The sequence below is a fragment of the Apaloderma vittatum genome, unplaced genomic scaffold (assembly GCF_000703405.1).
Source record: "Apaloderma vittatum isolate BGI_N311 unplaced genomic scaffold, ASM70340v1 scaffold20353, whole genome shotgun sequence".
In the NCBI taxonomy this organism is placed as follows: Eukaryota; Metazoa; Chordata; class Aves; order Trogoniformes; family Trogonidae; genus Apaloderma; species Apaloderma vittatum.
In genome coordinates, this window is record NW_009708954.1 from 1 (window position 1) to 16303 (window position 16303).

General features: G+C 40.6%; 1 protein-coding gene across 1 annotated transcript in view; it reads right to left on the reverse strand.

Moving 5' to 3' along the window:
- Positions 1–3023: 3023 nt before the first annotated feature.
- The window catches only part of LOC104271920 (solute carrier family 35 member F1-like), a gene marked incomplete at its 3' end in the record, with an annotated part of 26715 nt that continues 13435 nt past the window's right edge, over positions 3024–16303 (reverse strand). Inside the window, exons 3-5 of the mRNA XM_009866755.1 lie at positions 13224–13383; positions 7811–7967; positions 3024–3076 (exon numbers count right to left, since the gene is read on the reverse strand). Of these exons, the coding sequence (XP_009865057.1) occupies positions 3024–3076; positions 7811–7967; positions 13224–13383 (370 nt within the window). The remainder of the gene's footprint in view (positions 3077–7810; positions 7968–13223; positions 13384–16303) is intronic.

The window sequence follows — 16303 nt, forward strand, 5'->3', positions numbered from 1 at the left end:
TCTATGATTCTATTCTATGATTCTATGATTTGTGTCATGCCTGTTTATTGTTGTTGATAATAAAGGGAGTCTATTTATTTAAATGAAATGTTCACATCCCAGCTGTCTAAAACTGGCGGAAGGAAACCCATGTGGTCTATCAGTGATCACCTTGACAGACAAGGTCACCATTTTTGCCTGTTTGGGTGTGAATTCCTCGTAAGTGTCAGGACTGGGTATTTAGGTTCATAGGTTCATGGTGTGATTCAGGCTGGAAGGGAGCTCAGAGGTCTCTAGTTCAAACCCTGCTCAAACCAGGCTCAGCTGTGAGACCAGACCAAGTTGCTCAGGACTTTGCTCAGCCTGGTCTTGAAACCTCTGAGGCTGAGGACAACACAACCTCCATGGGCAACCTGCTCCACCTCCTGCCTGGGTGAAGAAGATTTTCCTTGTATGCAGTCTGAATCTCTAACTTCATCTTCTGCTTGTTGTCTCTCACCCTCCTGCCATGCACTTCTTTGAAGACCCTGGCTCTGCTCTTTTGACAACTTCCTTGTAGGCTCTTTTGACAAATTCCTTGTAGGCAACTTCCTTGAAGTCTTTTCTGCAGGCTGAACAAGCCCCAATCCCTCAGTATTTTCCCACTTCTCTTAAGACTGGGCATCTTCACACAGATGGGCAGGATCTGCCCCTAGGGACTTCTCCAAAGTAGCCCAAATACCACCAAGACTAACATGCCTTGGGAACTTCTATTTTAGCTCCTGAGCATGCTGATTGCATGTTGAATGTTTTAGTCTTCACGTTTACTCCAAAAGCTATCATTACATTTGGGTGAAAGGGAATCAGTTATGAACTTTCATCCTGCCTTTTTGGAATAAAGAAATACTCAAATCTCCTGTAACAAAAGACACTTCCTTGGATATTCGAACTGACTTTTCTCTTAAACAAAACCGATGTTAGTTTAGTTTTTATAATTTCATCTATCACTCGACAAAATATGTCATGGCCTCATATGAAACCACTCAGCCAGAACAGTATAACAGTTCTCCTTTCAGTCAGGTCATCACCAAGTATTAATACTTAAATCTTCAAGGATTCAAAGACAACTACACTTATTTATACTAAGTGTGAAGATGATGCTGTGTATCAGGGGAATTTCTGAAATTAAAACCAGGAGGACCACAGCCTGTTTTAAACATGCAGACATAACAGACTGGCTTTAGATCTTTATACTCAAAAATCATTTGCATTTTACATCAGTTGAAAGGTGGCTCATCCATTCTTAATAGCACAATTATGGCAGATGGCAACAGGCCACCTTGAGTTATGTATTAGGTTGCCTGCTGTGACTTTATCACTACCATTCAGAAGGCTGATGATTTATCTCTGCTGGACTGCAGGTTTGAGTCTGTCGCAGGGGATAACTATTCAGGACAAGGCTGTGAACACCCTGACACAGATTTGTCAATCACTACTTGACAACCTTGTATCATTGCCAATGAAATGGAAAGCATACGGAGTGAAGTGGAAGCCAGGGAAGAACACGGAACTACACATAATTGTCACCATTTAAACAGCGTTCAACTACACCGCATTTCCAATTACTGCTCTAACAAAACAAGTACATATCTGTGATGCTCTTGCTAAGATGACCTCCTCCTTATGAAGCATAAGGACTTCAGAATTAGTGACTAAATTTTAACGACATTTTAATGACATCATAGACTAAGTAAGACTTTATTTTAATAGCACATTTCATTTCACTGATATTGGGTTACAGCAGATCTCACATGGAAGTATATATGACACCTATATGGATACTGGATTAATTCACTGTGACCATTGCTACTGCCATCGGTACCAGATTAACTACATCCCTGTGCTGCCTATCATGAAGTATAAACAAACACTGATGCAATTATGCTAATTATCTCAGACTAAAGAAGCTCAATACACTTATAGTACACAGTGTAATGTGTTTCTCCATGGACACTTTGAATTGATTTGTCATTTAGTTTTACAGCTCAGCATCAGATTGCCAAGACTTCTAGGTGCAGTGTTTTGTGAAAGATGCACTGTTTTTATTACAGTTTATGATGATGAGAGGAACTTAGTTTAAAGAAAACAACAGTGTATTCCAGAATTTGTATTCCCTGGCCTCAGGGACTCAGTTGCATTTGCGCACTCCTGAGCTGTCATTTTGATGTTCACTCTGAAACAAGGGAACAAGCTATTGTCAATGGATTGCTAAAGCCTGAATTCCTTGCTAAGAATATCAGCTCTATCTTGTGAAGTATATCAGCTCTATCCTACTAGTACTCTTTTATTTCTTCTCTTTTCATAAATAGTAGATGAGTGATTATAGGAACTCTCCCAAATGTTGATTTGCTTTTAAAGCAAATAATTTGTTGGACTAATTAGGAGGCAGTCTTAGACCATAAACTCCACTTCCAAGGTGAAATAGGAAAATGCAATTCACTGTATAGCAGCACACCGTAAGAGCTTCATTGTGCATGATGCTACCTAAACTTGTCTAAAAGAAACATCTGCTATATTCCAGCAAGACTACTTGGAAAGGAATTAACTATTTCAATACAGAAATGTTCTCCTTGGAAATGAGTTTATGAGGCTATAATATACACTGCAAGTAATATTTTTAAGGTTTGTTTTGTTAGGTTTCATTTGCTTTCCTTGCCATTCATTGAAAAGGTTTGGCTCTTAATGACCACCTCATTTATTTGTCCCAGTGTTGCATTGAATCTTAGAACTGGAACCTCATAATTGTTTTAATTCATGGCTGTCTGAATAATTATCTTATGGCATTCATACGCTTAACCTAATGGTGCAAGGAAGGCATAATATAGCAATGGAAGGACAGATCATTTATGAAAGGTTATGAGGCCTGTAGTTTAAACTTTGGCAGTAACTGGCAGAAAAGTCATAAACGTTGGCTCCCGGTAAACTTTGTGCCTGTCTCCCCAACCTCTGGTTGTCTCCACGCCTCCTCCAGCAACAATCTTCAGGGAGGTAAAGTGTTTTCTTACCTATTTGCCAATCCCAGGGAACTTTCAACAGCTCTTTGTGTTCCATGATTGCACTATAAGAGAAGACAAGGCAAAATTTGATGGAAAAAACCCAGAAGTTAAATTATTTTCACTCATTCAATTCAAATGCTGGACAAAACAACACAAATAACCTTATAACAAAAAGTCTCTGTAGAAACCAAATGCAATCACACTTTGCTAATCCACTCTGGCATTATCCCTCTGCCTGTGTATGTGAAAGACCTTCAGAGCAGTAATAAGACGTGATAGCATACAATTTCCACTGGTTTATTTCCAGCTCTCTATATATCTGCTCAAAGTGCCCATCTCCCTATAAATTCTTGTACTCTTCTGACTTAATATTCTGAAAGCTTTTGGACTTTAATGATTAATAATGTACCTATCTAAGTTATTTACCCTTCAGAGTGTCTCTGCACTGTCAAATAAATAGATATCACACATCGGCTTTGGGAAGAAAACTGTTTTGTTACGCACTGAGAGAGATCAAATAGTCATAGCAATGGCTCAGGAAATGAAGCAAAGGATGGGCCAAGCCACAAAAGTCCACTTTCAACATCTTTTAAGTCTTGAATGGTACATTAGCACCAAAATCCGGATCCAGAAAATTCTAAGGTGGCAAACAGGTCAGCTCTTTGCAATCCAGGCAAACAGACCCTTTGAGCTTAGGTATCTCATGAGGTATGTGTTCACTCACCTGACTCCTTCCTCTAGTCTGATGATTAAGGGACTGAAAGCCTGCCTTATGAAGAAAGGGTGAGAGATTTGGGGCTTTTTAGTCTGGAGAGGAGAAGACCGAGAGGAGATCTAATTAATGTGTATAAATATATGAGGGCTGGGCATCAAGAAGGAAGGGACAACCTCTTTTCACTTGTGCCCTGTGATAGGACAAGGGCAATGGATGCAAGCTAGAGCACAAGAAGTTTCAGCTCAGAGGAAGAAGTTTACTGTAAGGGTTACAGAGCACTGGAATAGGCTCCCCAGAGAGGTTGTGGAGTCTCCTCTGGAGACTTTCAAGACCCATTCGGATGTGTTTCTGTGTGACCTGCCCTAGATTCTGTGGTCCTGCTCTGGCAGGCGAATTGGACGCGATGATCTCCAGAGGTCCCTTCCATTCCCTAACATTCTGTGATCCTCTGACTCTGTGATTTCCAGATAACTCCTGTTGTGCAGAATCCTGCATGCTAGTCTGGACACTATTAAACAAGTATAAACCATGGAATTACATAGATTGAAAACCAAAGTACTTAGTACAAAAAGGTGGTATGTGGAAAATCAAGTCTAGCAGTAAAACTGCAGGAGCTCAATGCCTTCCAAATTAATCTGGCCTAGAGAGCTGCATCCTGGAAATTCTATTTTGCTTGCTGCTGATGTGTGGCAAATCTAATACTGTGTACAGAATAATAAGATTATTTTGTCTGCAAAATACCTAAATTATAGGTGTCTTTGCATGCACAAGGCGTATGTCTCTTTTATCAGCAATTCCTGAAGAATATCATGACAAAAAACTGCAATGTCTCTTGCTCTGGCAAGCAAATTTTCTTAAACTTAAATGTAGGAACTGCTTTCATATTATTGCTTATCAGATACAAGAGATGTATAAAACAATATGCTATGGTCTGTGATTCATCACGATCTGTCAAACCAAGAGGAGTGAGAGGAACTTTGTCAGAAGTTGCCGCTTAGTGATGCCAGACACCCTTAATAATTGGAACCACAATGATCTTTGAAAGGTTGTGGTGATTGGAGGAGGTCCCTGATAATGGAAAAGAGACACATGCAACATCTAGGGTCAAAACCAGCAAAAACTACAGCCTGGTCAGCCTTATGCTAACCTTGGGAAAGATTATGAAGCAAATTTTCCAAGAAGTCATTTGCAGGAAATGAAGAAGCCATGACTGGAAATAGCCAGCACAAACTTCTCAGGAGCAAACCATGCTTGACCAAACTGATTGACTCGCTCAGTAAATAATGGAAGGGGAATGGATGAAAGGATGAGGTGTAACCTACCTTGACTTTTGCAAAGCTTCACAAGAAATACCAAACGATTTCAAGAGACTGAAGATGTATATATTGGAGGAGCAGACTACTCACAATGCAGTCTGAAGAAAAGGGCCAAGAAAAATCTTGTCAAGTTCAAGAAAAGCAAATACGAACTCCTGCACCTGGGACAGAATAACCTTATTCAACAGTACAGGCTGGGAGCTGACTGGACAGAAAGCTGTTTTTTAGAAACAAACCTTGGAGTTCTGGTGGACACCAATCTGAATATGAGTGTCCTTGGAGCAGAAAAGGCCAACAGCATCCTGGGCTGTGTTATTTAGAGTCTGGCCAGCAAGCTGAGGGACATGATTTGTGAGACAGTAGCTGAAGTACTGTATCGAGTTTTGGGCTGCCCAGAATAAGACAGACATTGACAAATTGGGAGGGAGTACAGTGGAGCTCCATCACAGTGGGCAGGTGGCTAGAGCCCATCATGTAAGAGGAGACACTGAAACAGCAGGGTTTCTTCACTGTGAAGAAGAAAAGGCTTAGCTGGGGGGAAGGAGGATGGGACAATATATTTGCTATCTTAACTACCTAATGGGTAGTTACAGAAAAGATAGACTTTTCTGGGAGGTGCACAACAAAGGGATGAATGACAACGGACACAAGTTGCAAGGTGGGAAACTCTGATTAGATATAAGGAAAAGAACATATTGGTCAAACCCTGGAACAGGTTGCCCAGTAGGACTGGCATTTCAATTCTTGGAGATACTAAGAAGTCAACTGCACAACTTCCTGAGCAACCTGACGTGACCTTGAAGTTAGTTAGCTTTGAGTGGAAGTTTGAACCAGATAACCTGCAGGGGTAGATTATTCTATGATTATGTGATTCCATCAGAAAACATGATGTCCATTTTCTGGGTAGGTGCTATATCCCTACCTTTTGTCAATTAATTTATTCTTTTGATATAGTTCCTCCTTGTTTTAATCACATTCTACCCACTAAACTTCCCTTCCCACCATGCTCGGGTAGTTAGCCAACTTTCACAGAATCACAGAATCATTATGGTTGGAAAGGACCTCCAGGGTCATCAAGTCCAATGTTTTTTCCAGCTTTACTTCTCTGTTTGTCCTGACACCTTAACCCTTGCCAACAGGCATTATCTGGGTTGACTTTACATTACAGTCTAATATCAAGCACTCTTGCTAAACTGTTCTAGAAAACAACAACCTACTTCTTCAGAGTCCTCTTGGAGGCATAGTTCTGCACTAGAGCTGAAGTATGAGCTAACGCAAGTCCTGTGTGAACACTTAACTATGTGATGTCTGCTCCTCATTATAGGTGAAGGTAAGAAAATGCTAAATTGCCTCATGGAGCCAACCAGGAGGAACATTATTGGCCTCTCCTTATATGCAAGCTTTTGCTATCTTATTAAAAAAAGTACCTATATGAGCTAAGTGTAGTCAAGTCTCCACAAAGAACCACAAAAGCACTAGCAGCAAAAAAAGATGCAGAGTCTGATGGAGAAAAACCTGCCAGCAAGAACTTCTTGGACAAAGGCTGAGTAGCAAAGCCTTAGGGCTTTCGGCAAAGAAATGGTTTCTTACTGTTTCTTTCCAGTCATGCCTTCTGTAAACAAAGATGTCATGTTCCAGCACAAGCTTCTTCTCCACAGTAAATTAACCCTGAACTGTGACTAAATGCTTGGTTCAAGAGGAGATAATCTTATTATAATTAAATTCAGGAATATGAGATATGTACATGACAGTTTACACACAGAGAGCAAGACAAGGACACTGCTTTGATGCCCTCAGAATCAGTTAGTACCAAACCATCATGAATGCTTTAGCCAAAGATACTGGGCACATTTATGTGCTCTTGAATTCTGTATTTTTAAAAAAGGAAACTGTTTGTGTGGCAGCCCATTAATATAAATCATTTTAAGTCATGCATTCAGATCTCACATAAATGCAACCAGCTTTCTGGCTAAAGAAATAGAACTAATTAAATGGGAATTGATGGGTCATTGTTTTGATCAGTCTCTGTTCTTAGAAGCTGAGTGGCTCAGATGTGCAGGGAAGCAACTTGGTTTTGACTAATAATCAAAAGTTATTCTGTGTGACAAGCACCAGTGATGGATCTGCATAAAATGTGGCAATCGTGCACGATGACTTTTACTACACTTCTATCAGTGACAGTATTATAACCCTGGAAGCTACCTTCCAACCCTTAGGCTTGCAGGTGAGATGCTCATTAGGTGCATGGGGATATAGACAGGGTATAGGCAGTAGTTCCTGAAATCCATGCGACAATCAACTGAGTACTAAATAGTCTGAAGTGAAAAGGCCAGTTTCTTAAAGGCTTTTTCATTATTTATGCTGTATCATAATGGAGTTACACAGAATGGGCCAATCAGTAACATACTTCTGACTGGACATGTTTTCTACCTGTTTAGAAATCTAAGTGACTTTTAAAAGAACCAGATTTTGTTATTCACAGAGTCTCTACTTGTCTTCCAGCAAGAAGACGGTGGAATAAGTCTTCTACTCCTCCCTCCCCACATTACTACTCAAGGACCTTGAATTAGAACACTTAGGTACAAATCCATGTTATTATTCAAATCTACCGATCTGAAATATGAAAACCAGTGCAAATTCCAGAATTAGAGGACACCTACTCTCCACAGGAAATGGCTACCTTCAAAGAGAGGGTTTGGGTACCTCAACTGAGGCCACAGCTACACTTATTTGAATGATCTTGAGGCTCAAACCTGCTCACTTACAGCTGAATTCCACTGAAGAAGGAGCCAAAGAGTCCGATCATGCCCAGGAATTCCACTCGACTCAGATTTCGGACGATATATTCCTCACAAACGTTGGAGATGCCATATAGCGTTGCTCCACCAAGTACTAAGAGATCCCCTATCAGTTTATTTTCACCTAGGAATAAACAGGGGAAAAATCAGAATGTCTCAAAACAACAATCTTTTGTCTACAACCATTGCATGTTCTTCCCTACAGATTTTGATCCTCAGTCATTAAGTAGCCCTTATTTGTGTTAATAAGTTGAACACAATTGTTCTGTCATTTTAAAAGGTTTCATTCAACATCCCAGCAAAACTTAGCAGAAGTGGAGGGAAAGCATTATCCTTGCTATAGAGAAACTAAAAGAATCTGAAAAAATTGTAAAAAAATATAGGAACCAAGTGGCACTCTTCAGTGACTAATCATTTTTATTTTGTTACTATTACTCTTTTTGCAGATTGAATGTGACTCAGCTATGTAGAGCAGCTTGCATCCCATCTTGAAATCTAACCAGTCCAAGATATGTCCAGTATTTAGATGTGAAACCAACTGAAAAATTCTGTGTACCTGTGAAATGAGTGAAGAAATCATTGAAACCCCAATACTGACCTCATTCTCACATGAAGCTGGTAAGAAAGAGAGGAGGGAGGATGGGGTGTAGACAGGGTGATGATAAGGACAGATTTTTAAAAGAGGTTCAATTAACATAGCAGTACCTAATGCATGCAATGAACAAGAAGATGTATTTTCATACCTCCAGGTATATATAATTAATTGCATTATCAAAGACTGTCTGAAATCTTTTTAAGTCCTGGAGGCTTTTATTACTGGGGAGTGGGGAGGGCTGCAGGGAGATTTGATCAAGATCAAGTTCCAGCTTGAAAACTGAGGCTCTGGTTTTGTGAAGTAATGCATGCAATTCCCTTTGCACATATGGCTTGTTAAATGATTTCTACAGGAGCTACAGCTTCACAAAGCTGTCAGACATTGCTGCAGAACTGTATTCCAAAAACCTGGACATAATGGAATTTAATTTGAAAAGGAAAGTACTGAAGTACTAGCCTGTTTGTTTTGTGGTTTTTCTTTAAAGAAACATTGTTTTCTTTTAAAATACCTCTTGATTTATTTTTGAATTCCTGATGTTTTAAGATTTATTATTATTGATTTGTAAAATACACATTGCAGTAAATAAAAGTAGAAGACAAACATTCTGATTGGTTCAAAATGAAATTTTCAACGTTTTTCTTTATGCAGTTCTTCTAAGCTTTCAGTTTTCATTCCAAACTACAGTGCTGTAATTTCCAGTGAGAAGAAATTTATGAAAACAAGTATGCGCTTAAGATGACAGATCAAGGGTTTGTTTATCCAGTATCCTGTCTCCAAGACTGGCTATAAACACCAGAAATGTATACCTTTAAGGACAAATAGGAATGGGGTGAAATTTAAAATACTCCCAATAATACTCTCCTAGTCTGCAACATTTTTCAGCTCAGAGATGTGGCTTCTGTGTATTTAGCAAACATTACTAGATTTCTCCTTCACATATTCATGCAGTCTCTCATCGAATCTCTTTCTTGCATGTACCTCGACTGACAGCATGTTTGTATTCGACCATTTACCTTTTAAAGATTTGGTACTTATTTTCTTTTTAGCCTTCTTTTGCAACCAGCCACGGAAGATGTCCCTAATTTCAAAAAAGCATCATCACTTTACAAAACCTCTTCATATCCCTGATGCGTTTGACGTTCCACAGTGGCTCCAATCATCCCTCACTGAGCTCACTCATTTGGTATTTATTACAGCTACTCACTGACACTGGGGAAGTACTGCTGAAAAAGGCTTTTGACCTTAGAGCTTGCCTGTGCCGAACTGCTGTGACAAAAATACCATCTCTTTGCATCTGTGAAACAAAGAGAGCTCAGTGTTTTCACAGAGATGGGATGGCCCCAAGCACCACACCATGATGGCTCTCCCCAAAACACATTCACACTCAGAGAGTGTGAGTCTCAACCTTCAGGGTCCTCCCAGAAGAGGAAGGCAAGATCTGGTCAGACCACGGTTCTGCCCAGCCTGGGATTGTCCTCTGGCCCTGGGCAGCACTGGGTGGCTGAGGAAAGCATCAAGAAATAGGGAAGCACAGAGGGATTTTTTATCAGGCAGTTCTCTGAAGATTAGGGATTTTCAGAGATGCAAGTTGCATTAGATCATCAAACTTAATAGATCTTGAGGGATTCTTTATGCATTTGTGTAAAGTCCATGTATTTTTGGGCAAATATTAAGAAGCACTTAAGTGTTTTTAGCTTTTAAGCCTGATACCTCAAAATTATATTAGGTACCCCATAATTTCCTGATTGTGAGAAATATTTAAGAACCACACTGTATTGACCCTTTCCATCCCACTGAAAACTTCATGTACCTTTATCATATTCTGCCTCTTTCTTGCCTTTTCTGAGAAATGAAAAGTCCCATTCTGCCTTCATCCTGAAGTCATTTTGTGCCCTTGAACTGCTTATTCACCTTTCTCCATTGCTTTTACAGGCTTATTTTCTGGTCATTTCTTTCTGAGTGACTAGAATAATACATGGTACACAAGAGGCTAGTGCATCAAAAACTCCATATACTGATGTAAATATGTTTTATACCATATTTTTTGTTTCCTTTTGAATAATTCCCATCATCCTGGTTGTCAAATGCCTTTTCTTTGCTTTGTGAAGAGGCTAACTTTGGAACTTTACTCCAAGACCGGCATATCCCAATGGACGTATTTTCATGGATGTAAAATCCACGTGCATCTACTGGTTTCATTGCTAAGGAAATATGTATCAGCTGAGTAGGGCATTTTAAAGACTTTTAGGTTAATACAGTTGTACTTGCCTAGATTAATGGTATAGGTCATTCTTCTGGAGAAACACAAGGCATAGCTTAGCAAAATACATTTTGCATTAATCATTGTTTTAATGTCCTCTGGAAGCAGAAGCCATACAGTTCAGAGAGGAGTTAATGTTTTGAGGACTAGTTATAGCACTACAGTGTAAAATAAATCACTTAAATATGAACTATATTCTGACATGACTGCTTTTCACGCTCTCACTAGGTTGCTTTGCAACATTTTTACCTTAATGCTCAGTGTTAAGGGCTGTTTCTCTTTGCTTTTGGTTGTAATTACTGATTATTATAATATCTAAAAATCAGTCTCAATATGTCCCATCTTAGACTAAACATACTCTTATATACTTATTAACAGAACTGAAGTGACTGGTTTTCAGAGACTGTGGTAAGATAAAGCTGTGAAGTACTCAGACAAATCTGGATGAAACACTTAGAGCTCTCTGTCTTAGACCCCTGTGTATTACAGGAGCACAAGTACAAAGGTACCTCCGGGATATTAGTTCAGTAAAGTGTTATTTTAAGGTATACTTAGCATGCAAGGTGATAAAGCACAAAGTACTCAATAGCAACTACTTTCCCCATTGAGTAATGTGCAAAACATCAGTCAGGATACAATAAAAATAGGTATATTTATTGGAAGCTGAGAGCATGCCTGCATATTATACCTAATTTCTGCAGATAGTTTGGAAAATACCTGTTAATCTCTCAGTGATGCATTTTAAATTCATGTGCCCATAATGTAAGAGTTGGCAGGCTAGATTGCTGTATGCAGTAGGTGCCCTGCACCTACTTCAAATACAGTAAATAGTACAATAAACAGAGGCACACAGGTATCAGTGGATATTGTCCTCTAAAACATAGGATTAACAGAGGAGTTTATTGAGGACAAATATAGCATTATCGCTTTTGGAGTATTCCTTTCTTTTGTTTGCCCAGTCCAAGGAAATATCTAATAAAAGCTGTGGAACCACTTAATGAAGAGTTTCAATAATTTCTTTTTTTTCTTTTGCTGCCAATATTTCTTTTGATTTGTGGATTTTTAACGTATACTTTTACCCAGATAAATTAAACCACCTGATCTATTTTACTTTGTTAAAAGCAATATCATTAATAACATCATTTTGCCACTTAAAAAAAAAAAAAGCGGAAGTCTCTCTGCATAGAAATAAGTATGCACACAGTTTTTCATGTGTTGGTCCAAACTAAAAGGCAATAATGCATGGCAACAGATTTTTCTGGGCAGATATACCTGTGCTTTAGTAACAAGTACAGCAAATAATATCCGGTTATTGCAGCTGGATGACAAAGGGTCAGTGCTCTTCGACCTGTTCCCTGTCCTCCTGCTGATCCACAGCTCAGCCACTCCAGCATGTTACTCTCTAGAGTACCAGGACACAGGATGTTTCCTCTGGAACCCAGGAATGAAATCCCAATCCATCTGAAATCAGCGATTTCCAATGCAGTTTTGACTGGCTGATTTTGTAGTAGAGAGTGTATTCTTTCCTTTTGAGCTGGGAAGGGTTACTTCTGGAGGAGACTAATGAACTAAAAGTCTCCTTTTAGGATAAAGGACAGGGATAAAAGGGGGCAGAGAGATACGGTGAGTACCGAAACAAACTCTCTTACTTAGCAGCATCCTGGCAAATGCAGTTCTTACAGCACTTACATTTGTATTCAGAAAGCTGAGTCAAGAATTTTAAATCCCAGTGTATTATGCTCAGCTCACAATTCAGTGCTTTTAATTAAGAATGAAAACTGTGCCTAATTGACAATCTTTGAAAAGAATTTCCAGCCTTCCCACATCATTTGGGTTGGCAGTAGAGAAACCAATGTGACAGAGGATGTTGACAGATGAAATCTAACTCTGTCTAGTCTGCATTAATAGCTACACGCACATTATTCATATGATGCTGCACACAAAAAAGAACGTTTTACACACAGGAAGGTTCTTTCCAGCAATGACACATGCAAATCCCGAACTTTTAGTGAGTCTGTGTACAAACCCAACTGGTACAGTTAATACATAGGTTCAGTGTTTTTTACCATCTACCCAGTGACCCTGCCTCCATACAAAAAAGGAACAAAGTTGAGAAGAAAGAGCACACAGTGGAAGTGAGAGGTGCTTAGGACTGAAAGATGTAGCCAATCTGGAAATGAAGCAACTGAGGTTTCCAGTCAAACAGCTAAGGCAAACCAGAATGAAACAACAAATATGTAGTTTGTTCGCCACCTCAGCCTGCACAGAGGGTGGTGACCCAAGTTCCAGAAACAGGGCCCAGGAAGTCTATTTGCAGCAGTGCTGACTTCTGAGTGTTGACCTATTTTTGTTCTCTGCGTCTTCTGACAAAGAAGCAACTTTGAATGCTGCACTGCCTTGGATCCATGAAGGCACAGGGTTTCTTGCCATTTTTCCCATTTTGTTTTTGGTCCCAATCACACATGGTCTGGTCAATGGTTTCTCTGAGCAGACTTTGGTCACACAACCCATCCATTCTTACTCACCTGCTCCTTGCTGTCTCCCAACGAGGACATCTGCTCCTGCCATGCAGCCCATGCCCAAAATGCAGACCACGATCCCTATAAAATGTACTGCCTTGTATCGTACCAGTAAGAAGAACCAGGAGAGCAGTATCACCACTGGGATGACAAAACAGTCTAGAAGCTGTCAAGAAAGAGAGGAAAGATCAAGAAATCAACCTGCTAACACTTTGCCCTAAAATACTAGGATATATTCCAGCAGAGGGGAGCAGGGTTATTTAGTTAGTTACAGCAGTTTCTACCAGATAGAAAGTGTATTCAAGTGGTTATGTCATCCATGAATCAGAGGTTAAGACCATTCTGTTCATGATTATTCCACGAATTCACATTGCTCTACAGTAACACCCAAAAGTACCACCTTGTTCTTGGATTCAGATGCATACTTCAAATCCATGGGAATAAAACCTGGGCCAAAAGAGAGCCACGCCACTCCATCTGGTCCTCGCCTCTGGTGATTAATGGACAGAGACTGAGGGCAGGTTTCCTGCTTTAATTGAGTCATTTCAGGTCCAGTTAAAGAATGTTCATAACGCACAAGTTGACCAGATTTATTAAATCTGATCATACAAATCAAGGTATTTCTACCTGCATAATACTTATGAAAAATCTGCCCCCTGTGGGGCAGTTCCAAATGCCTCTGAAAGAAAAAAAATACCCAAACCCCACCTTGTCTGCAGTGCAAGAAACTCAATCTTCTTGCCAATATCCCCTAGGTCAGAGCTTTCTCAAAGAAGTCTTATGAAATACAATCCTTAGTTGTTTTTCCAGAGACACAGAGCAATAAACCCAGACAACCCATGATAAAAAAAAAAGAAGTGCACTAAATGTTTGTGAGAGGACCTTGAGATTTTCAAATTAAAATATATTTTAGAAACTACTATTATGTCACCAGGAGTCAAAAATCATGGGTAAGGAACACTCAAATAAACTTGACTTTAATTCCACTTCCTAAAAGGATACAGATAATACAGAGTTGTGATTCTGTGGACTAACAACAGGATTTAACAAATAGTGCAGAGTACACTACTGTTCAATGCCAACTGATGTAGCAGGAACCAGACCTATATGACTGCATTTTGTTCCTAATGAAAATGTCTGGAGCAACCAAAGGAGGAGCCTGTGTCCATAGTTCTGGAAAACTACTCCAGACGTTGTTACCTTGATTTTAGATGATTCAGTTGATTTTTTCTTCCCTTTAGGTCTATTACCTCCTACTTGCTCTCTTTACGATTTACCACTAAGCACACTACGTATTACAATCACAGCTCTCTTAATTGTCCATGCATTATCTGAAGAGCTAAAGATTTTTGGATGATTTCAAGAATTTCAGTGCTTAGAAAATTATTTGCTACATGTGAAAATGCCTATGTAATGAATAGTAAATTTGGGGGATCAACAAGAATATAAAAGATGATTTTTGGAATAAGGATTATTTCCCTGAAATTGTGTTTGCAAAACAAGAGTGTGCAGTAGAAACCCATCCATTTCAAAGATTATCCAGTCAGTGAGTGGAAAAATCCTTCAGAAGAGAACTGGTACAGCAGCAAGACTATGCTGCTCTTGGGAGGCTAAAGCAGTCCCAAAGAATTGCAGAACAGATGAGGGAAAGGCCTGAGCTAAAAGTAGGTTCTGTATTTAAAATAAGAGCTTATAATACAAAAGGCGTAGTCAGGTCTCTTTACAGTGTAAACTTCCTCCCGCAGTCCTCAAGAGGACATCCTTCACAGACTGAACATGAAAAGGAGCAAGGTGTGAAAGAACTGCAACCAGCTCCTTTGTCTGCAACAGGGGCATCCGCTCCACGTCTGAAGAGCCTGTAACCTGCACAGTGTATAACACAGCTAACACTCACTAACTAGTCTTTGCACAAATGGATACACAAGACACGCATACACAAGAGCGACGAGAGAAGTCACGCTGCTGGGTGCAGCTGGCTCCTGAGGGAGGGTTGCGTGATGGCAGGACTACCGCGTGTATGCATTAAATCCCAACACGTGGTGCGGGTAAGGTGGCACTTGGCCTTCTCCTGTCACTGGAAGGAAGGACGGGGCCCACCTAGCCAGCACAGATGGTCGCTGCTGCATGGATAACATCCATTGCACATTTTTCACATGCCATGGATTTCTGCACTTTGCTAGCGTAGCCCTATAACGTACCAGCAATAGGTGGCACATCTGAGGGAAGCTCATTCTTCAGTGTAACCCAGGCGATGTGGACACAGCTCAACACCTGCCCTCTCAATCCACAACGCATGTCATCATGCCTGCACCTGTGCACCCTTAGTAAGTTTGCAGATGACACCAAGCTAGGTGGAAGCATGGATCTGCTTGAGGTAGATCTGAGTAAGGTTCTACAGGGGGATCTAGACAGGTTGGATTGCTGGGCCAAGGCCAATTCCATGAGTTTCAATCAGGCCAAATTCCACATCCTGCTCTTCAGCCACAACAACTCCCAGCAGTGCTACAGCCTTGGGGAGGAGTGGCTGGAGAGCTGCCAGGAAGAGAGGGATTTGGGAGTGTTAATAGATGGCCGGCTGAACATGAGCCAACAGTGTGCCCAGGTGGCCAAGAAGGCCAATGGCATCCCAGCCTGGATCAGGAATGGTGTCAGCAGAAGCAGGGAGGTGATCGTGCCCCTGTACTTGGCTTTGGTGAGGCCCCACCTTGAATACTGTGTCCAGTTTTGGGCCCCTCACTACAAGAGGGACACTGAGGTGCTGGAGAGGGTACAGAGGTGGGCTGCCAAGCTGGTAAAGGATTTGGAGCATGTGTCGTATGAGGAATGGCTGAGGGATCTGGGGCTGTTTAGCCTGGAGAAGAGGAGATTGAGGGGAGACCTTATCACTCTCTGCAACTACTTGAAAGGAGGTTGTATCGAGGTGGGGGTTGGTCTGTTATCCCTAGTGGCAAATGATAGGACAAGGGGAAAAGGCCTTAAGTTGCACCAGGGGAGGTTCAGGTTGGATATTAGGAAGAATTTCTTTACTGAGAGAGTTGTCAGCCATTGGAACAGGCTGGCCTGGGGGGGGGGCGGGGACCCAGTCC